Genomic DNA, 25,095 nt, shown 5'->3' on the forward strand with positions numbered 1-25,095 from the left:
TCAAATGATAAAACACGTTTTCTGTTAGTCGGTTTAGAAAGAAAAATGAATAGAATGTATGTTTTGTTGTTGGATAAGCCTTTCCTGCCTATATTATGCCTTCTTATTTGTGTAGCCCTTTGCTATGCTTACAGGCTCCAAGAGCTTTGCGAAAACGCCCACAGTCTGATAACAGTAAATGAAAACGACATTGCTGATGTTAGAGTGGCAGTGACAACAAGGGGAAAAACTCCCACAACAGCATCAGCAGGAAGTAATAGATCCTGTGCTCTGATCTTCATGTGCAGAGAGCTATTCAAAACTGTAAATAAAACTATATATATTTTTAGCTCTGATTATGTATTTTCATAAAGTGGTAACTCTACAAAGCAGTTATCTAGATAGTGTATCCATACCTCAACAGGGCTTTTCATTTTTGTGAAGTTATTGCATTATAATGCCTCGTGTGAATCAGTTTTTTAAAATTTAGATACGTTTAAATTTCTTTTTTGTAGCATTGTTGGCACTGAAGTAGTTTTTTGCTGCTCAAAATAATTGGGCTGAAGGAGGAGTGTGAGGCAGCTTTGACCCCCGCTGGTTGCTAAAGGGAGTTGTTTGACTCCGAGCTGACCAAGCCTGGCTGCTCGCCAGCATGCCCTTACAGCAGTCTGGCTCTTGCCTTCCATGTTGTTCATCTCTGTAGAGAAGCTGCTCCTCAGAGGAGAGTATATAAGACAAGAGAGCTGTGGGGGAAACCCCGCTGTGCAGCAGTAGACTGTAGTTCATCTGATGAGAGGATTTAGAGATCAGTAGTTAAAGCGTTGTAGGTACGTAGGCAGAAAGCTGGAAGAATCTGAGAGTTGTTGAAACAATAGCTTGTCTTAACAGCACTGTGGTGTTGAAAGATAAAGACATGGTGTTTGGCACATGTTTACTAAACCTTTTTCTTGTTGCGCTGATCCCCTACGCAACAGTTCAGTGCCCTTCCAAAATATGCCTGTCTGGAATTAGCTGATGTTTTCACAAAGCCATCAGAGATACAAAATAGTGGCATGGCTGAGAGTTACAGAGTCGACACAACATGCAACAATCTGAAGTAAATGTCGGTCCATTTGCTCTGGCAAAATCCTGCTAGATTTTCCTACAGGTTGTAAATTAACCGCTGGAGATTGATCACAGTGCATGCAAAGAGTCACACACTGATATATGCAGCCTACATTGTATGAAAAAGTTTTGCTCTCTTTCTGATTTCTTTCTGGTTTTTTGGATATTTTTTAAACTTCCATGATTCAGATCATCAAACAAATAAACAAAGACAACCTGAGTAAACACAGTTTCATTGTTTCATTCATTAAGAGGGGAAAAAAGCTAATTGGCCCTGTGTGAAAAAGCAATTCTTCACCTTTGTTGAATAGTGAATTAACTTTGATTAACCACATTTTTCGAAAAACTGAGTTTAATTTCACCAGCCATAGGCCTGTTGATTTAAGAAATCACTTAAATAGAATCTGTCTGACAAAGTGAAGCAGGTTCAAATATCTCAAAAAGCAACACATTATGCTACAATCTATTGTAAAGAAAATCAAGAAGGGTTACAAAGCTATTTCTAAGGCTGAGAGCCATCTGAGAGCCATTATCCACAAATGGAGAAAACATGGAACAGTGGTGAACCTTCCCAGGATTGGTCGACCTGCTAAAATTACTCCAACAGTGCATCAACGAGTCATGCACTGCTAACAAAAGAATCTAGAACAACATCTAAAGATCTCAGTTAAAGTCAGAGTTCATGATCCAACAATAAGAACGAGATTTTGAAGGTGAAAATCGCTTTTGGCTGAAGAGAACACAAAGGCTCGTCTCACATTTGCCAAACACATGAAGTAGTGTTTGGCAAAAGAGTGCTCAGGAGAAAAACCGAACTTTTTGGAAGGTTTGAGTCTCATTGCATCTGACATAAAACTAGCGCAGCATTTAATAAAAAGAACATTATGCCACCAGTGAAACATGGTGCTGGTAGTGTGACGGTCTGGGGCTGCTTTGCTGCTACAGAACCTGGATGACTTGCTGTAACCATGAATTCTGCTCTTGACTACTCTTGAGTGCTCAGGTTATGCAGCAGAACAGTGATACGAAACACACCAGCAAGTCCACCTCTTAATGGCCCACAAAAAACCCAAAATGAAGGTTTTGGAGTGGCCTAGTCAAAGTCTAATTGAGATGCTCGAAAACCCTCCAATGTCGCTGAATTAAAACAATTCTGCAAAGACAAGTGGCCCAAATTGCCTTCACAATGATGTGAAAGATTTATTGCCAGTTATCACAAACACTTGATTGCAGTTCTTGCTGTTAAGGGTGTCACAACCAGTTATTAGGTGTAGAGGATATCTTTTTTTTCCCTTAATAAGTCATTTAAAAACCACTTTTTTTCAGGTTGTCTTTCTTTAATATTAAAATTTGATGATCTGAAACATGTCTGTGTGTTAACTCAGGAATAGGGTGGATACTTTTTCGCAGCACCTTAGGCTATCAGTATGGTGAGCCAAAATACGATCACAACAGTTCAAAATCTGTCAAGAAGCACAAAGTGCACAAACTAAAATCAGAAATATTACTGGACTTAAATGATTGCTAAATCAGACAATCGGGCACTCAGCATGACTTTACTTAGTCGTCCTTACACAATGTAATTGCCTCCACCAACACTGGGCTTTGTTTAATAGGAAATACTAAAAAATAAAACAGAAACACACAAACACAAAACAATCCTCAAACAGAATTTCGAATGAGTTAAAAAAGAAGGAAAATAATGAGGTCAAGGACCTTAACACTAAGGAATATATTGATCTCATTCAGATGAAGATAACTAATCAGTACCTCTTCTTTTTATAGTCTTTGTATTACTGTATGTTTTTAGCCTGTGTAGTCTGTATTGTGTGTTATCTGTGACAGCACCAACCAAATCATGCCATCAGTAGCCATTGATGAATGTGCTAGAACTTTGAGCCCTACACTTAAAACATCAAAAGAAAGACTCCAGTAATTGCAGGTGGTGTGTTCAGGGTCAATTATCCATTGAAGTGAACATAAAGGAAGAGCGAGTGTTTAACTCTGTATTAAGATTGTGTATAAGTCATTTAACCTTTAGCTTTAGGCAATTATGAATTGCCCTGTCATGTTTGACCAATGCTACTGAACGCTGTTGTTAGGACTGTATTAATTGGACTCGTCAAAAGCCATAATTTGGTCACCGTGAGCCTGCATCTGCATCCCAGGAGAGGTTATCGCCAGGGATCAGAGCTGAATGGTAATGAGGCTGCATGGGCAGGAGAGATAAACCCAGAGACACGTATGTATGAGAAAGAGAGACTGTTTTGTTGTCTTTGTGGGTGCATGCGTGTTGCAGAGGTACACTGGAGGCTGTGTGTGTGTGTGTTTGGAATTTAAATGATGACACCACCTACTGCGGAGTACACTATTGTTCACAAGCATAATACATTCCCTTCACGTTTTCCTTTTTCCTCCCCCTCTTTGAGTGTGTTTATGTATTTGTTTTAATCCCATCATGGAAACACAAATCTGTTCACATTGTCACATTAATGATTGTTAGCGCTTACTTTGGGAGCAAAACGCTCCTCCACAAAAAATACAACTTTTTCTTTGGTCTAATCAACATAGCTATACACAGCTACGTGTAAAATATGTGAAACAGCTCGTGGTGATTAAAACACAGAGCTCCTGCTATTTTACACTGATTAATGTGTAATGCTGTTGTTCATGTGACTGGGAGCATCGGCCAGCTGTTTGCAGTGAAAAGGCACTGATAAACGAACTGTACACATGCTGTCTGGCTCCAAATGCTAAATAGTGTAGTTACAACTACCTGCTGAACATAGTGAAGGATTTAGTTGCTAAAAACCTGTAAATTTTTCTCAAGAGTTGCTGAAGACTAACTGAAAAGAAACATACGCTTAAGATGTAATTTATATCTGCCAGATGTGTAAATAGGTAACTGCTTGCTATCAATTCAAGCTTACAAAAGCTTAAAAAAGTGGATTAATTTTCTGTGCATTTTAGTACACAGGAAATTCCCATTTTTGCTCATCAGCAACCCACAATATTTAAGTGAAGACACTGAAAATAAATGTTTTACATGTTCATGGCCAGATACATAATTTGTTTTACTTATCCTTGAGCTACATCTAGAGCCTGATTGGAGTGTGATAAACTGAAATGACTGGGTGCAAATTCCAGGGAGCTTTCCATGGTGTACCAAAGAGTACACAAAGAGCAAAACTTTTTTTTGTCTTTTGTAAAGTCCACTCATTAATTGGAAATAGACAGATTTTGTACCTTTAATTACCAAAGGTCCATGAGTTCTAGAGTTGAACAAACTTAATGAATGAACAGCAAGGGCTTTATGTGGCCAAGAATCTAGTGATTAATAAGACAGAGATTGTGTGCATAGGCTGAAGAACCTGCTTGAAGGACAACCGTCTCAGCAGCAGACATCAATCAGGACTTTATGGTACAGTGTCCATGGATAAGTCTCTTTTGACTTCAAGGTACCTGACAGCCTGCTCAGTTGATTAAAGAATTCAGAGATCACGAGAAAAAACATTCTCTTGTCTGGGGAAGATCAAACTTTGCTCTGGAGGGACTTCTGAGCAGCAGGAACAGCAAAACTGGTCAAAAAGAGTGGAGGTTGAATGCAGAGAAATACATGGAGAAAAAAGTCTGCAGATCTCATTAACCCAAGACTGGGTCAGCAGCGTACCTTTCTGTGTGTATTCACTGAAGCATAATGCCAACACTGGCTTCAGGACTGTCGTCAGCATCAGTAGAAAAACATGAACATGGCACTTCACAGATGATAATGCAATCTAATGAATCTGGAGAAGATAAACTCCACAAATTGAGGTGACTTGCGTATACTCAAGGTGGTATTATTTCCTCTCTGAATTCATTGCATTGCGGATTTAAGGGTAAGGTTAGAGTTAGTATTTATTTCAGGTCATGAGTGATTAGTTTTGGTATCAATGGGTGTGATTGGGAGAAGTCAGAATCCAGGGAATGATTAAGAGCCAATAAAAATGTATCATGAGCCAAAACAACCTTGTGTCAATTGAAGAATTGCTGGGTTAGTCTTTGCATGTCATGCAAACAGTTTTGCCTTCTTGGAGACAAATCTGTTACTCCAGCTGCACACTTTGGATTAACATAAGTTACGTTATATCGAGAAACCAGAAAATAATGAAGATCACCTTATCACAAGGACTTTTAATTTCTTGCTAAATTACTTAATCATGGGTGAGTGGAATCATTAGATTGCAGTATGCAATATAGTATAAAGCCTTAATGTATGATGTCGGGGTAAAGCCTTAGTGCATAGAGTTTTGCTGAGTGTTGACTGTGTGAGTCTATAACATCAGCGATGCGAGGGCGGTGGGAAGGGTACATTGCTGCCACACACATTTACAATAAAAGTCAGAGGAAACATGCACACACAACGCATTGATTTGTTTGCAGCTGCTGTTTGCTGTTATGGATCGATACAACACAATGACCAAAACCTCTCTTTCTTTTTCTTTTTTTTTTTGCTGTCATCAAATGAAACATAGCTTATAAGCTCAAAATGTATTAAATTACCTGCTTTGTGAAATAGAACGTTGATGCTTTTTTTTACTTCAGGTTGGGCTGTTAGATGGGTTTTCAGCAGAGTCAGCTTATTCTAAATAATTTTTCTTGTTCCAAATCTGTAATCTTTCCACACAATTCATTGTCTTGATGCTTTATTCCCATTCCGTCCAACAATCATGCATGCAAATAACATGCATTCCCTAAATTTGATCAGGTTTCCTCTCCAGCTTCAACTGTGTGGCCTTAAAATCGGCTCTTACCATCCATCACACTTTACAGCACATCACGCATTATAACAATCTGGGAGCACCTAAGAGAGGCAGGGAAATTCTGAAACAGCTATGGTGGGAGGGAGAGGATTAAAAGGAGCAAAACAGCAAGGGAATGTGTGTGTGTGGAGGGGTGGGTGGAGGAAAAAAAATTGAGGTGTGGGGGGGAAAAAAGCATCAACCTTTTCTAATCAATATCCATTTCCCCGGGCTGTCATGTTGTTGCGAGAGTGGCTGTTGCATTACCAAACAGAGAGCGTCTGATCCTAAATAAAATATCACCTTCAATGCAAACCATCCCATTCATCTTCATTTAACAAACGCTCAGCTTTTGGCAATACCTTTTATGCACCCTCCCTGCCACAGTTAGAATGAATATGTCAAAATGACAGTTCCTGGCACCTGCATATGGGAGCATTTCTTCACAGAACAACACTTGACTGTTGGTTTCATTATTGCATTGCAGAATTCATGCAAGCAACATGCAATTTCATTTACAGTTCATGACTTATGAGCATATGAGCAGCATATTACATTACAATAGTTTTGCTTTTTTTATAATGAATTACTATGCAGCAAATCCAAATAGGTTTTTTTGTGTCTGCAGGGCGTTCAATTCAGTTCAGTTCTTTTAGCGCCCAATCCCAACAACAGTTAAGTTATATTGTAAGGTAAAAACCAAGTAATATTCTGGATAAAACCCCAACCATCAAACGATCCCCTGTGAGCAAGCACTTTGCGACAGTGGAAAGGAAAAACTCCCTTTTAACAGGAAGAATCTAGCAGAAGCAGGCTCAGGGAGGGGCGGCCATCTGCTTCGATTGGTTGGGGAAAGAGAAAAGAAGAAATGGAAGAGAGAAAAAGATCGCAAAGGGAGTCAGGACAAAACACAGACTAAGGGAGAGAGAGAAGAGAGTGAGAGTATGCGGTCATTATTTGCTTTATTGGTAAATTCAGTAAAACACTGTATAACATGCACTTTGTGTCTGTGTGTGTGGGTATGTGCTATAAGTGTCCTAATGACGCAACATCAGTTTAAAAAAAAAAAACAGTTTGTGCGTATAGCTGCGTATGTGTCTGCTTGTGCATATCGACTCCTTTAAATACATCTCGACTGACAGCTGACCTTATCAGCAGAAAGCAGGACCTAATTTGTGTGATGATAAGTCTGAGAAAAATATCTGAAGGCACAAATTGGCTGTCCCCTCTCTCTCTTTTCCCGTCCTGGTTTTCCCTCTTTTTCTCTCCTTTCTTCCTCCGCTCTCTGTCCATCCTGAGTATGAGGACGGTATTATGTAAATCATCTGACTGTGTATCAAAAAAAAAAGAAGAAGAGCATAATGTCATTACTGACATGCTTCCGTGATTCTCATGGCTCTCTATCAATAGGGTCTCTGTAGAGGAGAAGAAAAAGAGAGACTCCTTTGGACTGGTTCGTCTCTCTGCTACTGCTCTTGAGTTTAATGCGAATGAGAAGAAAATTGAGTTTTTCGGATGCTGTGCAGCAATTCTGCTCATGTCGCTTGCAGCCTTTCTCTGATTAGTCATCGCAAATGCCAATATCACTGATCAAATTCAGCTGTTATCGTTGTACGCATTAAGATTTCGTTTCTAACAGCAATTTAGCTGATGTCTATCTGCAACTGCACAAGGTTAAAAACTAGCAGTTGCAGCATGGGAATATGCTGAATGTTGCATCTCTAATGAGATTTTGCACACCTGCAGAGCATTTAGTTTGCACAGGGTCCCTAAACCATTCCTGTGTATACCTTCCTGCTCTCCTCATTTGCTCAGTACCTTTCTTCACAAGTAGGCTTAGCACATATTTTTAACAATGTGAAGAAAAGAGCCTCTTCTGGTGGAATTAAAAAAAGAAAACAACTCCCAAAACATTGGTTTGGGTGCATGAAATCAGTTCTGGAAGTCACGTTGAGAATGCAGTGCAGCTGCTCCAAGTGGGATTACGACATGATTTTAATGTTTGTTCAGTATTCCAAGAACAAAACCGCACAGCAGAACCAAATCAGAGTTTGGCTGTAGTTGTAGCAACAGTGACAAAGGACACAATGGAGGCTTAACCGGTTAACGTTAACACAGATTTCAGTTGGGATAAACACTGTGGTCGGGCATCCTGACAGGGGAAGAGTTTAGCTGTTGTTACTCGTGTTTATGTTTACTTAACCTTTTTATCATCAGTTTTCAGTGCAGATCGAGGTGACTAGAATTTTTTTTTTTTAAATGTGTGGACACATGAGGTCTAAACTGTTTTTAAGATAAACTGCAGACATGAAAAAGAAAGCAAAAGAGCCCTTCATGTATGAAAGCACTCATTTGTCCGTCTTTGTGCTGTCCTCTGCACTCTGATCTGTGGAGCAGAGACAGGACCCTGATCCTCAGAGCTGCATCTCCACTTCAAGTGCTGAGGCAAATGACCCGCTATGGGGCAGGAGGGTAGGACAGAGGATTATATGCATGCAAGCACATGCAGGCACACTTGCGCATAAAACTATAAGAGGGCTTGCGAGGTCTTAACTCATCCTTGGGGTCTGCCCCGAGATGTCATCTCCTCCAGCAGGCAGTTGCTAAGCAGTCCATTTCAGCCTCTAACCCTGCCTGGGGCCAACACCTTTGAATAGAGTACTAATGATGCCTTCTTTATGTCTACGTTTTACTCCCTCTATTTCTCACTGCCTTTATTACTATTTATCTATCATATTTACCCCTCATACTATACTGTACAGTTTTTGCTTTTTCATAGCATTTGTTTATAACACTGCCCGTCGCTGGCCGCACCTGTTCAATATTCCTGTTTGTGAGCATGTCTGTAATTATGTGCACAGCCTCCCATTTGCAGCTGAACACATCTTTGTAAACCTCAGTGTCCATTAACATTGCATTTACTGTCTCTGTATCATTAAGGACCACAGACGTGTGTCCTAGTAAAAGACTAGGACATAAACTGAAGTGATGTAGCCACGGTCAGACTCACATTATTCTCTGTTCTATTTCCATGGCTGCCTGGGAGCCTAAAAGCCTTCATAAATTACACTGTTATTTGGGTCAAACCTCTGTTAGTAAGCACGTGGCAGATTTAGAGCCTCAACTGCCTACCCTTAGCTGAAAATTTGAGCTGCATGTGTGTATAACCATGTTACTACACACACACACATGCATGCACAAAAAATGCACTGTTGTAATGATATAAACAATGAACATTCATTCATGTCACACACAGTTCAACAGCAAGAAACAGACGGGGAGAACAGTTTAAATGTTTTTTTTGTTTTTGTGAGCAGACCACAAGAGGAGTTGGAGTCAGCAGTTGCACAATGTTTTAGGAACCCATCTTGTGTGGTCAAACATCAACTATCCCAGCGTGTGAGCTCAGTCCATGTGGTTATGGATGGTGTGTGTGTGCGCGCATATGTTGGTGGGCCTCCAAAGTCGCTGTTAGTTTTCCATGACATTTTACAAACCCCATGCTTGTGGTTTTACACTTCAAAAACCCACCGAGAGTTATTCCTCTCTCAAACTTATAATTTGACTGTCCTGCTGTTTTTTTTCTTTATACCTCATTTTCTTCAATTCTACTCAAGCTGCTCTGTGATTGTGTGCGTACTACTATGAAATGAATGGGATGATTTAACTGAATAGGTTGTCTGAAAGCTACATTGGTTTATAACTTAAACATTGTTAGTCACTATCTATTAAAAAAAAACGTAACCAGAAGGCTGTTAACATCATGTTGCCATAGCTGCAGTACACAGACAGCTTTCGGGTGCAGCACTGAGTTGTAGGATGTCAGAGAGCAATACATAGTAGGGGTAAAATGTGCATTTTAAAATGACTTTTTGGATACAGGAAATTATTTTGCCACCTGTGTGTACAGGTAAATTCATTAGTATATCTTACTGATTTTAACATTAAGGTTGGAACATGTTCATGAGTGCGGGTTTTTACCAGGTATAATGTTTGTAATATTAATCGCTAGTTTGCCATGTTAATAATTAGCCCTAAACAAAAGGTTAGCATGTCTTCTTTTCTGTTGACCGCTCCTATTAAGAGTCACCACAGGATCATCAACCTCCATCTCACCCTATCCCTTGCAACTTTTTCTGTCACACCATTTCTCTACATGTCCTCCTTCACAACATCCATAAATCTTCTCTGTGGTCTTCCTCTTTTCCTCCTGCCTGGCAGCTCCATCTTCAACACCCTTTGTCCTTTATGTGCACTATCCCTCCTCCGCTCATATCCAAACCGTCTCAGCCTTGTCTCTCTAACTTTGTCTCTAAATCAACCAACCCGAGCTGTCCCTTTGATATACCGGCTTCTAATCCCGTCTATTCTGGTCGTTTCCAATAAAAGTTAGCAGGTATTTACCAAAGTATTCAAAATTTTGACCTGACTGTGGCAGAACCAGAGCAGTAGATCTGGGGCCAGCTAAAAATTAGGATTCTCACCTGAGACAGGAAAACTTAAAACCAGCAAGATGCCAGTGTGTAGATGTTATGTTGTTTTAACAGTTTCCTTCTTCATCCAACCTGTAATCATTTTATATGCAAGAATCTGAAGATTTAAATTCTACTTAGGTTTAATGCTTGCAATAGCTACTTTGCGACAAGTGACATTTTTAAAAAAGTTATAATATAAACAAATAAATGAATAAAACTTTTTTTTTTTAAATTCCTTTATTTATGTATTTTATTTTTTTTTGCAGGGAAGTCAGTTTAGGTACTTTTTATACTCAAAATTTACATTTCCAACACCATTTTGATGAGCTCTGATTAGCAGCACCTCTCAGCCATGCTTTCCTTTTAAGACACTTCGCAAATTCCCAGAGCCATCACCAATCAATCAAAAAGTAGACATGCCCACCTGTCAGTGATGGCCGTTATGTTGATGACAAACTGTAGGGAGTAGGAAGAAGAGGAGATATGAAAGAGGAAAACAACCAAATCAAGGTAGTGATTTATATAAAGAAAAAAATTCATCCATACATCCCAAAACTTCACCAAATCCTTCATGTAATCAATCATAGCTCCTGACAGAGTAAGAATAATACCACAGCATGGAGACAATTGTGTAACAAAGGCAGCTTTCCCAACCTAATGATGTCTCTCAGCTTCAAATGTTTCCAAACTGACAGTAAAATGTTGAGAGCGTTCCATTTAAAACTTTGGAAAATTTGACAGACCACTCCACATGTCTGGAATATCATATTGTGGTAGCTACCCAACGTTCTTCAAAGGATCACAACTGTTACAAAGAAGTACTTTATGTTGGCTCTGATACTTTATTTAATTGGGATTCTGGTGTGCTATGACACAATCGAAAGCAAAACAGTAACGCTGCAACAGCTGCTTCTGCAACACCGTTACTCCATAATCATTCCAGATGGGAAAAAAAAAATGATTGTAGCAGTTGATGAAGATGAAACAATAAAATAAAAGCAGCGTGTATATCCAGGCTAATGCACAGAACACAACCATATTGTTTTAATGCCTATTTTGCTGTTAAGACATTACAGAGGGCCGCAGATAACCTTGTTTAATGGGCTACAGAAATGCAAATAGTCATTTGTTGGCCCCACAGGTTCTGCAAATCCATTTAATTTAGAAAACAATACCTTTGGATGCTCCAGCAGTAAAACTGCTTCCCCTGGCCCAGCCCCAGCACAAGGAGGGGGTTGCTCCTCCCTGTAACACCAAAGCTTGATTGATGGCACTTGAAGAGCTGTGTTTGATTATACGGGATAGGAGAAACACATAAATACGTGGTGTGTACAAAAGAACTCTAATGTCTCTGCACCTCACAAACACATGTACACATGCAGGCATCAGACGTAGGAAATCATGCAATGTATCAGCCGTCAGACACACACACACACACACACACACACACACACACACACACACACACACACACACACACACACACACACACACACACACACACACACACACACACACACACACAGTTTACGAAATGATTTTGCAGGAAGGCAGAAGCAGGCTTGTGCATTTCTGAGTAGGAAGATGTTAGACGTATGTTTATGTTTAAATAAATAAGGCCTCTAGAAACACCATCACCCCGCATGAGTCACTGGATCACTCCATGGTTCGTGTGTGTTTATATTTCATAGATCAGAACATGTCATCTTGCTACACTAGGATTAAATTGCGATTTTCATCATTTTTCTGTGTCGATAGAGAGCACGGTCTGAGCGAGAACAAGCTCACCTTTGGTTCGACTCCTATTTGAGTCAGCCAACAGCAGTTCAGCATGTCAGATCTGCCATGCATTAAACAGTGATTTCCACATCTGTAAAGGATTATGTGGTCAATATTATCTCAGTCCTTCCAAACCCCTCCAAGTTTTTCTTCACCTTTTTTCTTTTCCCAAACTCAAATGTTATTTATTTATATCTGCCTCTGCTCCATTTCGAAATCTGTTACTGATTTGGAGAAAGGGGTTCAATAAGGCAGAATTCGTGCTGATTTTGTGTTTCTTGTTAGCTGTTTGGCTTGAGTCAAAATAAACAGCATTAGAAAATTCTTCAGTTTTTTTGTTTTATTTGTGATAATCATGGATAGATTACAAGGCGGTCAACTCCACTGCACGGTCTCTCTTCTTAGGGGGTAGTGCCTTGTCACCATCGTTATGCCTTTTTGCCTTTTTATTCATTTAGATCTTGCTATATTACAGTATTGCAATATTTAAGTTTTACAGGTAAGTGTGATGCAGGCTTTTCTAGGAGGTTTTCTGGGTAGTAAAAGGACACAAACAGGTAAGAACACGGCTGATGAACACTGATCAAACAGGTAAGCAAAGTAAAAGGCTTGAGCTACACTACCACATGAGCAGGATAACAATCTGTGGTGGATTGGTGGAGACTGGGTTTAAATACTGCATCGGCTGATGATGGAAAACAGGTGAACCTGGCAGGGGTTTCCTGAGACCACACCCACTACTACAAGAGATCGATTGTTCACACCTAAATTCACAGAGACAGGAGACAAAAAGAGGGGGAGAAGACTGAGAGTGGCCACGACAAGTCTGTCACTGCAGAGCCTTTGCCTCCGTGTAGTTTTTATCTCAGTGTTTCTCTGTTAAATGATTTTCATTGCTTTATCAGTGAAACTCTACTATTTGCTGAAGGAAAAAAGCTGAAATCACAGCCCTGGCAGCATCCATTTTCTTGTTCTACTGCATTCACAAGAACTTGTACACACACTCAGACCATGATGCAGACATACACCCGGGGTGGCGTCTCGTTCCTGTGGCTGATGAGAGCAGGCATGATGGGAGTGAGGCATGTAATGAGATTTATAGAGCCGGGCTCACTTTTCAAATTCAATCAGGAACTTTGATTACTGATGAAAATTTGAGACAGGAAATCGCTTTGATAGCAAACTAAAACCTCATGAGACAGAAGAGCACTGATGTGTGCATGTGTGTTCAGACCCGGGGAATACTGAGCCTGTCTGAACTTGGCCATATTTGATTAGAGCGAACACACGCAATGCAATCAAGAGCTGCAAAGCAGGAACTTCTGTGATTTTTGCCAATGACTGATGAAATCTTCCTCGTGGATCAGATTTTATCTACTTCTCTCATTTTGGCTGCACAAACTCAAATACTCAAAGTAAATAAATAATGTTAAATGAAATTCCGTAAAAAATCTAATAACTATACTGAATATTTTTAGTTCCTGTGAGAGTTTTTATTGTTTGAGTTAATCTAACCACCTTTTAAAATAAAATAAAATAAAAATGTGGCCCATTTTGTGGAACAGAATAATATTTTTCCACTTATTTCTGCCATATGTCTGCTAAAATCTGCTCTTGCCCTTTGTTTTTTTGTAGCATCCTGAGTAGGCGTATTGGGGAAGTTCTGGATTTGCAGGAGCAAATTAAGGACGGTGGCAAATATTATGCTCATGTTGCAATAATGACGCGTTCTGCTTTTGTGCCATTATGGTTGAATCTCAGTTGCTCAATTTGTGCTTTATTTCACTTCACATTATAGCAGAGCTGTGACACTATTACTTCAGTGGGTTGATGAGAATCGTGTTAGCACAGAATTTGACATGTGCAGAATAAAAAATTTGCTTTTTGGAAAAGAAAAGCTCGACAAGGCATTGTTAAAGAATGACTTAGTCCCATTGGTGAAGTCACAAAAAAGTCTTATAACTGATAATATTATATATAAAATTGATCTCTTTGCCTGACCCTTGGCCGAGGTGGTGGATCTATCGATGTTTGCTCCTCTGTGTTATATTAATGGCTGCTGTTGCACATGAGGGGACACTAACCCACACCTGACATCATGACAGAGGAGCCCAATTACCATTCACAGGGGAATGTGTTTCCATGTGTTCATGTGTGTCTGTGGATCACAAAAAAAGACAGAGAGGGAGAGGGACAGAAACAAAGGCAAAGACTGGAGATGAGAGATAGAGTGCTTGTGCATGTATGTGATACAAATATGACAGGCTCATCAGTCACCAATGGCCTTTTAAAGTGTTCTCCATAGGGACATCTGACCTTTTCACATGATGCCAACAGCAGCTGCATGATGAATCAATCCTGTAAACCTTTGGCTCCTGGTAGCCTCTGTTATCCAGAGCAAATATGTGAGATGACATTCCGCCTGCAGAGACACCTGGAGACTAAAGCCCAAAGTTATGGATCTGCCTTCAATGGTGAGAGGAAACCCATGGTGATAGCAGTAAGACAGAAAGAGGCAATGAACCTCAAAGAGAGAGCTCCATGTGGAGAAAAGTTTTGGATGGATGAGTGGTTGTATAGATGGATGGAGGTGAGGGGAATTAAAAAGCTATGAGAAAAGGGAAAAAGCAAGGAGAGGAAGATAATGGGGTAGTCGAGGTCAGAGAACTGGCCACAACCTTTCTGTCTGTCTGCACAGGATGGATTGGAAGGGGGAGGAAAAAATGGGGATGCACAAGGGCAGCAGGAAGATTAAGAAGAGGGCAGTGGGAGGAGATAGATACTGAGGAAATGGCGAACAGGGCCTGCATTTTTTGCATGTCACGCCTTGTGTGAGTGTGTGTGTGTGAGTGTGTGTGTGTGTCCGTGTGTGTAGCGATGGTTGAAAGAGGGAGACGGAGTGAGCGAGCGATAGGGGAATATGGAGCCCAATATGATGGGCTAAATGAGGTGTAATGGTGGTAACATAGAGTGACAGCAACTGGGCCAGTGCATTAAGGGGTTAACCAAGGCCAGAAGTCACTGACCTTCCCTTTCCCCTGAGACAGAATTATCTCTCAGTAAGGAACACACACACAGCACACACACATTGATAATGAAGATGTGGTTGCTGGGCTGCTTTATATTGCCATTCAAGAATGTTATGATGGGAATTTCACCAGCGCTATCACCATTAGAGCAGAGCTAGGGACAAAAAAACCCCAAAATAAAACACCTTTGGATTTGCCAGCCATGCATGGATTTTATGGTAGGCTGATACTCACCAAAACAAAATTTTGTACTGCACCCTTTGGTACACATACAGAAAAATAACCCTTCACAATACTTTCATCTACACATCATTTGTATTTTTTCTTGTTCCACTGAAGTCTTATATGGAAAAAAATATATTAATAAAGCTGACTGAATTTCTTTTATCTGAAACCTGTAAGTAGTATGTGACAGACAAAACACAGACTAAATCCTCAGTATTTCTTCTAATATAATAATATACCTGGACGTTACTTTAAGTTAGTTTCCTCATATATGATTTTAAACTGTTATATTAAATGTGATTTAGGCAAAGATTGTTAAAAAAAAAATCTGCAGGTAATGTATATAAGTCCCCCAAGACAACATCATCAGTAATCATGTGTTAGAAACCAATAATCAAATATTCAAAATGAACAATAATGAGATAATGAGTTGTAGGTTACATCTGAATATAACATATAAAAACTTCACCTCATCACTGTGGCTTTGGCTCAGGTGGTAGAGTGAGTTGTCCACTAATCAGTACTGGAGGTTTAATCCCTGAGCCAAATCTTTTGGCCAGACAGTGAAACCACTGAACCCAAAGTGTCTCCCAGTGGCAGGCAAGCACCTTCCCTCGAAGCTACCATTGCTCTCGCTCTCGCTGCGGCTGTGTGTGTGTGTGTGTGTTTGAGAGAGAGTGAGAAAGAGAATGGGCAAAAACACTGTAGAGCACTCAGGCTGTTATGATAAAAACGTGATATAAGCGCAGTGCATTTACTACTAATTGAGAATTTAATTAAAATGGATATATGGAAAACATACTTTGCCATGTTAGTTTATCCAAACAATACACTTATTATTATAAATCATACTTGTATTAGTATGATTCATAAAACATGACTTAATGTTTTATGAATCATACTATGAGAACTGATGAGATACCAGTAGAAATATTGCTTCAAGTTTGTTTTTAATTGATGTTTGTTTTGAAATTTTACTAACAAGCACTGCTTGCCTTGGTTGTTCTCACAGAATGCATTTTATATAAAAATCTCTCTCTCGTCCCCTCTGGGGTAATATATGTTTGTTCTTCAAGCTTGGGTCCTCAACCTGAGGCCTCAGCGTTTGAGGGTTCTGTGCAGTATCTTAGCTTTTCCTATGATTGCACGCTTCTGGACAGAAACCTCTGACTGGCCTGGAGCTGTTGGAGTCACTCTTATAGTTTTGACAATTTTTCTGGCTTTTGTGGTTGCCATTCCCATGTCTATCACAAATGCAGTTTTCTGCTTCTTATTGCCCAACACTATTTCTTGTTGGCTGGCCAGCAGTTGCTTGTCTGTCTGGAACTCACCAGGGGTGTTTGGGGACATCTAGTCTGTATGTGGCACCAATGTTCCTGTACACTATGCCACCTGCTTGGTTGTGCCTCTCAGTGTATGCTTTCCCAACTAGCTTCTTACATGTTGCTACTATGTGGTGGGTTTTTTCTTGTACCTGCCTCTATGGGTCTGATGTTTAAGGCCTATTCTTGTGCTGCCATGATCAGAGCCTCTGTACTATCCTTTACATTGGCTTTTTCTAGCTACTTGTAGGATTTCTTGACATCAGCCACTTCTTCCGTCTGTCAATGCTACATCCCATGCAGGGGCTTGGTCATCCATGATAGTTCCTCCTCCTGTTGCTCACCGTCAGTCTTCAGCTGTTTGAGGCTTTCTTCAAACCGCTCATATCAGGGGGCCATCTTAATGATGTGTTTGGGGATGCTCAGTGTTTCATCCTGGATTGTGGCTCTTATTTTTACCATTCAACTGGTTTCTCAGCCCCTTCTGGAAGTATTTGGCTATGGATAAGATTTGTGCATCTTTATCATGGTACCTGTTGTGGGAAGCCTAAGTACTTGACGTCGTCTTATATGTTTGCTATTGTACCTCCTGGTAATTCCACCCTTTCAGTCCAGATCACCTTCCCTATCTTGCCAAACATTTGTCCACACCTATGAGCCCAAATGACATCCCGATGACCTTGCTGTAGATCCTGGTGAGGTGAATCAGTCAATATCTTGTTCACTCCCAGCATACAGTTCGATGTCATTCATGTATAGAAGGTGGCTGATGGTCGCATCACTCCTGAATCTGTTTATGTAATAGTGGGGACAGTGCATCACCTTCATTTGTCTTCATTTGTTGATGATTTGTGCAGTTGCCTTGGAATTGGCATCCAGTCCTTAGGAGTCCAATTGGGTTTCTGATGAATGCTATTAGTGCACTATTAGCCTTGTATAATGCCAAGTACTCCAATATCCATGTCTGTCATATAGTCTAAGGAGCTTGGAGAGAAAAGTGTCTGGACTTCTTTAAGTTGATTCAAGCAATTTAAAGAAGCAACTTAAAGAAGTCCAAACACTTTTCTCTCAAGGCTCCTTAGACTACCATGACCTGGATGACTGAGACCCTTCACAGACATACTGTCTGTCATATACTTTTGTGTAGTCAATCTAGGCGGGGGTCAAGTTGTTCCAATTGATCTTAGAGCCCTGTTGTACTGCTTTATCAACCAGGATCTGGTTTGGTGTTATTTCCAATATCTGAGAGGAGCTTCTATGTTGTTGTGAGGGAGGTAATCGGCTGCCGTGATCAGGATTGTTTTGCCCTGTGTTAACCAGTCTGGCTGAGTAGCTGCTGTTAGTAGTTTCCTTATTTGTGGTGCTAGGTGACCACTGACTTCTGTTAACTACTTTAGCCAGTAGACATGAATCATGTTAGGTCCCGGTGCTGTCCAGACCTTCATTACGGAGACTCATTGTTGGATATCTGCCTTTTTAATGTCACTCCGACTCATGGAAGGTGCTGTGATTGGATCTTAGGTCCACCAGCCACTTGGCGCTGGTGTTGTTTGCCATCACTGTTGTAGATATTTTATTGTCCTTCCTTTTCATCCAGGACCTGTCTCTCATGTGCCCATCTTCTTCCTTAATAGTGGCTTCCAGCCTTCTTCTCCATGGGGAACTTTCTCTACATGCATGCTTTATATTATATCCAAGTGCCACAGTAATCCAAGGATTACTGTGGCAATATATATGAGCTCATTGGTTTCAGTGTTACTGACAGTGGGGATGGTGTGTAGAGCAGTGTTCACATCAGCAAGCATCTACTGTAATGGGACTCACTATCAGTATATATATCAGCCTCGATAGTGTAGTGATAGCAACATTACTGTCATTACTGTCAACACATACAAGGCCAAGGCTGAGAATATGGAATTAATGGAATACCAGCCGACCCAATGAGATGCGTTTTATGCGATACGTGACAACTATAAATGAACCGAAAGCCATCATCTACACCTGCCCAGAAGCACCTAGTAGCTCAGTTCAATAAGTAAAATAAAACGTTAGATGAATGCTGGGACTATATTTTTTTTGTATATATAATATTTGTAAGTTTTTTTCAATCTTCTCTGGGATCTTCTCTCTGAGGGAGCAAGACAAGCAGGAAATGTGTTGAAGAAAAAGACACTGCAGGCTTCAGGTGAGAAATTAGAAATATTAGCATATTTATTACAGCGACATGAAAGACATTAAAATGCCTACACCCTTTACAACAAGCAACGCAGAGGAAATTGGCATGGGGACAAATAAGCCTTGTATGATGGCCAAACAAAGAGAGAGAGGAGGACAAAGAGGGAGATAGAGTGCTAAAAGTCTCAGATGAGAATCACTCATTAACATTTACGATACAGACTTTGTGGAGAATGGATACAAACACTGTATTTAAGTTCAAGCAAACCAGCCCACATAGCTAACCTTGACATGGTGAAAAGTGATAAAAACCAGGGAGTTCAGAGTAGAAACCAAAATGGTTTCTTCTAAAGTGAGAGTGCTGATGAATAAGTGGGTCAAAAAGAGGACAATGTCAACAATTCACCATTATTTTGCAGGCAGTAACATAATGTTAAAAATGCAAGAGGAATTTGGCACTTATAAAGAAAAGAACTGAAAGCCAATCATATTCATAATTTGCAAATAAATAACAACACTGTGATTTTCCCCGTCCACTTTTACAGGTCTTCATGTGTGACGGTTCTTATAGTATCTACTTAAAGGTATGGAAGTTATGATGGTACAGTTTGAGGGGGCCTCTGGGATGTTATAAAACCAGGGTGTTAATGTGAGGTTACCTTAAGAACACAGATAAATACACTTTACTCTCAATATCCCCTGTATAGGGCAACAAAACAGAAAAATAGCTCAGAAAATAAGGCATCTAAAAGGCCAGCGGTCACGGGTAGTGCGCTAGAGTGAAATCATAGAGTTAGCAAGAGTAGAATGAACAGTTTCAAACTCTGAATTTGCATCTGCGGCTTATGCTGAAAAAAGCAGAACAGTTTGTCACGCCTCTATTTTACTAGTACTAAAACATTGGGGCCGAACAACACAATTAAAAAAGCAACTTTTCACTGGCAGCAGAGTGGCTCAGATTTTATAACTATCAGGCCTGTCTGGATTTCCCTTCTAGCATGGTGCATGTTACTAATTATATTTTTGAAACGTTAGACAAACGTAGGTTTCTACTTCAGAATAACAATATGCTAAATTACAACCACCAGGGGCACATTTTATCTGTTGTAGATAACTAATCAAGTAAATTTACAGGTTTAGTCAGAGGCGGTACAAAAAATGAAGATAGCTTCTGGGTCCGAAAAGGACTTTAAATCTACATTCTATTTATTGGCCACTGGGGTTGATACTGGTGGTTGCAAAAACACTTCCAGTCTTGTAGGAGTTGATAGAAAAATGTCACTCTGCTCTAACCTCAGGGGACAGTTTCCTCAGTATGAGGAACGGTGACTCATTTGAAGGCATACTGAATACAATGAATAGCATAATTCATTATTATTATTCAGAATATGATCACTGGCTAATGACATGTGATTGACAAGCCATTAGCAAATGAGAGTGTGGTTTTCCCTCATTAAATCCAGTTTAAAAATGCCAAGATGATGATGAGGTAAACACACACCTTGGGGCTTCAAAGCAGAACTTCACGCACAAAAGTATGTAAGCACATTGGCTACGTCCATCTTTTATACCGTCTATCGCCTTAGCTAAGGTCTCTCTTGGCTAACTGAGTTTCCAGGTGACTTCCAAAGCCACATGTACTGATTGGACATATACATGTACTGGATTTAAAATACCCTGTAACTCCAGAAAATAAAGAAATTTAGTAAGTAAAAGATGTACTTCTTAGCCTTTGAAGTAAAGTCTTGTTACAAAGCTAATAGATAAGCTAACAGTCACAGCTCACTTACATTAGTTCCGACAAACATGCTGCAGAAACCATTTCTTACACTTTTACTCTTTTGCTCTTGACTTTAGGGAAGCAGCATTACCCTTCATACTCTTCACCCTCTAAAAATACTCTTATACCATGCAAACTACTGCAGCATGTATAGAAATGCAATGCTTGACAAGTCTGCTAAGCTCAGCTATCATTTCTAGGGTAAGGAGAGAGCAAATGTTCAATCTGTGATATCAGATCCAAGTTTAAATGGAGGATTTTTCGTGTTAGACTTTTCGTCCTTCCCTCTCCTGAACAAGCATCTTTTTAAAATTGTGTTGTATGCAGTCCAAGGTCAAAAAAGTGCATGTAACGACTCTTTAAGGTGGATATGCAAATGAAGCCAGTGTATCAATAAAGAAAGTCCATTCTACTCATCCTAACGCTATAGTAGAAACTGCAGTCACTCTCACCTGTCAATAAAAGCTGAAGCTTTGCACCATGCTACATTCCTTTGTTCAGACCAACGTATCACCTTCACCTCTGTATGACCCACCCCTGAACGAGAACTTCAGAAATCTCTTTTTCACAATAAAAGTACATCATAGTCATCATCATTGTTATCATTACAAACATTCTAACATTGGAAATCAACACTGTACATATTTTACACTATGATACAATCATATATTCTGTACTTTATGCCACTGTTGGTCCTATGGAGTACCACAAATATTAAAACTGGGTGCAGAAATACACTAAAAGCGGGTTCAGTGCCATTATTACAGTGTACACAAAGAGGGTCCCTTCATATATTACTGTATAATTATTGTGATAGTTATTGTGATAAGCTGCAGTTTCCTTCTAATACAGAAAAAAATGCTTCTTTAGGTTATGGGTATTTCTTTTTAAATAAGGGTGTTCAAAATGACAGATACCAGGGAAGTGATAGAATACAACACGCACAAATCATCTTTCTTTTTTTTAAAGTCAAATTTACCCTCTTGTGGTGGCACCGCTGAAAGTCAACACTGCTTCTATTTCATTTTGCTGAAAAAGGGTCCAATGCTTCTTTTCATCAAGCAGACTATTTGGAAAACACAAACCACTGTAATTATTCTAACTGGCCTTGTGTAACCATCCAGCCACGGGAACTGATGAAAGAAAACCATAGAGTTGGAATGGTGGGTCGTTATTTAGATGAACATTTCAAAGTTACTGTACATGGCACAACACTGGAAAAACAAGTCATACGTCCTTAACAGTGTCAAGTCTGTCACGACATCTGTCCTGACATCTGTCTGCATCAACTTTGCTCTTCACAAAACACTATAAACCTCTTAACATACCTGAAATACTGGAAGGCAAACTTCTGGGCTGAAGTGTTTGCAACAACACCATACTATAACACCTGTGATAGACTGCTGTTTGGAAAAGACGACGGAAGAGTAACATTTTCTCTGTGCTAACTGCACCGTAGCTGTTTCTGCTGTATTCTCTGCTGTTAGTTAGGTTGTACTGTAAATGCAAGAGTACTTGCAAACATGCACTGGGTATAGTTTTTATGGAAGTGTGTCTGGGAGCAGTCACTAAGGAAGCCCTGGTCTTGGTCCAATACACTATTTAAAAACGAATCATAGTTCCATCCTATGTGAGCTAGCAAATCTATATCCCTCTCTATCCCTAAAGGTCCAGTTTTTCAGTTCCCCTCTCCCCAAACCCAAACATTCATTTAATTCAAAATCTTGGCTCATTCACTGGCTTTCTGTGTACAGAGAGCAATGCAAGGGGCCACACGCGTACTAAGTAATTACGTCTGTTAAGGTTGAGCCTATAAACCTCACCAACAATACAAACTTTAGGTCCATCTCTATGGTTGTGAGACACACAGCCCATATAAACATATATCTACACATGTACATACCATCTGACCCTTTTTAAACTCTTCAAGGTGAAAACTCAAAGCCAACAAAATGACAGAAAAAACAACTGTACACCTAACAGACAGTGATATTATATTCTAATTTGTTTTTTTGTCATTTCTTTTGTTTAAAGTCTTTTCCCCTCCTGTTTTGTTGAGTTGACACGGTGTGAAATGATCAGGGATGCTTCAGGTGCAGCCTTGCAGTTGGAAATGTGTCTCTTTGATGCTCCATAATGGTGACCGTATTGCTGGGACTCTGAGAGCTAAAGCCAGAAGTGCCCACCAAGGATGGTACAAATGGGGAAACTGCGAGAAGGTGAAGGAGGCAAACGTCCATGTCGTCTCCATCTTAATGTGTCTCAAAATCCAAGAAGGCCCAAGCACAGAGCTTACATCACAACTCTGTTGCTGTGGGGAAACTCTTAACAGGGGCATCCAGTTTGACTTTGTCTCCTCGTGTTTCTCTAATGTTGAAAGTGTTATACTTGGACGTGCGTCCCCTGGGTCTGCAGGCTCTGCACACTGGACAAAATCTTCTTCTGGTGGCCAGCCAGGGACACTCCCATCTTAGCCAGTTCACTAGATGGAAAACACAAAAAATACAGGCAAAGTATTACGAAGCTATTTTGTTACGAAGAAGATGCATCTGTTTTACATTTAAAATACCAAGTTTCATGTCCAATTCACTGTCTTCACATTCAAATGACACCAAAGTAGATTGTGTTATTACTCATGCTGAAAATCCTGTAAGTCTGCACCTGACACTGATGTAAAGGATAGAGTCCAAGCTGACATATCCAGCACTGGAAAAGTTCTCCTTGTAGTGGCCCATCTTGATAGCATCTAACCACTCATCCACTGTATTAACACTGAACTCTGGCGTGGACGGGTCCTCCCTGCTGGGATTTAAAAAAAAACACAAATACAAATTCAATGAAGCTTTGGCCGGTTTATGACTAGAAAAACAGTTTGTTGTCACTGCCGAAGTCAATAATTTGTGCGTAAAAATAAAAACTATTCGCATCAGTCTTGGTTCTGCCGACAGAATCATTATAATTCTGCAATGACCGCAGCACGACAGCCTCATATCCCCGCTGAAAAGAAAAACATAAACTTTAAACCCAACCATTAGCGGGTAAGTATGATTAATGCTGCCCTCACCCCAGAGCAAGCTTGTGTGGTATTACTTATAAAACCCTTGACTTGTTTGCTTGCTTTTTTTTCTTATAAATTGTTAGAAATGATCTATTTGTCATTGCACACTCAAAGGTAACACAATCTTTTTTGCTAAAAGAACTTACAATATTCACTTACATAGTGCAGTATATGCTTTTGTGTAAGCCCGTGTAAGTCTTTTCGTCTTGTTACATAGTTCTCTGAGTCTGCTGTGTTCTGCATTTGTTTTTTTCTGTTGAGTATGTCGGAGTGGAAAGGGATTGGAACGTCTGCATGCTGTTTTCATTCTGAGGGTTAGCTAAATGCCTGAAGTTACAAAATGCAAATGCACAAATAATTATATTCAGTGGATGAGTGCAATATAACTGGGGATTAGGGGCATCTACACTGAATGTGAAACAAGCACGCGAGTCTGTATCAATACATTTCCATTTCATAAATACGGCTTTGTTTATAAAAGATAATAATGTTCTTTCATGTCACCTCATTTACTGCTTTGCACTTTGTACCTCTACTCTACAATTTAATCCAGGCGTGCCAAGATTTATCAGTGAAATTTGCAGTCATAATTCACATCTTTCTCTCACTAACCATGCTGAGCTGTTTGCCAGCTCTCTGAGACTGGCTGGGTTTCTGATGAGCTTGTCCAGGATTGTGACAATCTGTGCAAACTTTGGCCTGTCGCTTCGCCCCTTCTCCCAGCAATCCAGCATGAGCTGGTGCAACACCACAGGACAATCCATAGGAGCAGGAAGACGGTAGCCTTCGTCTATTGCTTTGATCACCTGCAGGGAGAGAGGTATCGAGTTCTGTGATCAGTACTATACAGGAAAAATGTAAAATGTGCAAACTTGTTGTTATAGATAGGAATTTTACTGAAGACTGAAAAAGTAGCTCTTTATCACTGGCAGCACTGTGTAAGTGCACTAATTTGATTAACATCGAACCTGAGACCGTGTGTTTATGTGTGACTCACATCCTGGTTGGACATCTCCCAGTAGGGTCTCTCTCCATATGAAATCACCTCCCACATGACAATGCCGTAACTCCACACATCACTTGCTGAGGTAAACTTCCTGTAGGCTATTGCCTCTGGAGCTGTCCATCTGATGGGGATCTTCCCTCCCTGTAAATGGTCCCAGAGGCAGTCAGCATTTATTCACATACTGAATATCAGCCGCTCTGGGCCCACTGCATCGTGCTGCCAATAACAGAGTGAATACTTCAAGGCTGTTGTATTAGCGCTGTAATAAATCAAGATACAGCAGAGTACTGTAGAGGAGAGAAAACAAATTATAAAATGGTTGCTGCAAAGAAGCCTGGTGCAGTGCTGTTTTTAGGAACAGAGCAGGAGAGGTTATACACTA

General features: G+C 40.1%; 1 protein-coding gene across 4 annotated transcripts in view; it reads right to left on the reverse strand.

Annotated features, from left to right (window-relative positions):
• Positions 1-18,886: 18,886 nt before the first annotated feature.
• LOC308383896 (ephrin type-A receptor 3-like) overlaps positions 18,887-25,095 on the reverse strand; it is a 90,712-nt gene continuing 84,503 nt past the window's right edge. For 2 of the 4 annotated variants that reach the window (XM_080862103.1, XM_080862100.1), the window contains exons 16-19: positions 24,705-24,854; positions 24,320-24,513; positions 23,311-23,451; positions 18,887-23,131 (exon numbers count right to left, since the gene is read on the reverse strand). In XM_080862103.1, coding sequence (XP_080718229.1) covers positions 23,032-23,131; positions 23,311-23,451; positions 24,320-24,513; positions 24,705-24,854 — 585 coding nt within the window. In that variant the 3' untranslated portion in view covers positions 18,887-23,031. The remainder of the gene's footprint in view (positions 23,132-23,310; positions 23,452-24,319; positions 24,514-24,704; positions 24,855-25,095) is intronic. The other 2 variants (XM_080862101.1, XM_080862102.1) reach the window with 2 other exon arrangements.

Source organism: Rhamphochromis sp. 'chilingali' (genome assembly GCF_963969265.1).
Source record: "Rhamphochromis sp. 'chilingali' genome assembly, chromosome: 16".
Taxonomy (NCBI): domain Eukaryota; kingdom Metazoa; phylum Chordata; class Actinopteri; order Cichliformes; family Cichlidae; genus Rhamphochromis; species Rhamphochromis sp. 'chilingali'.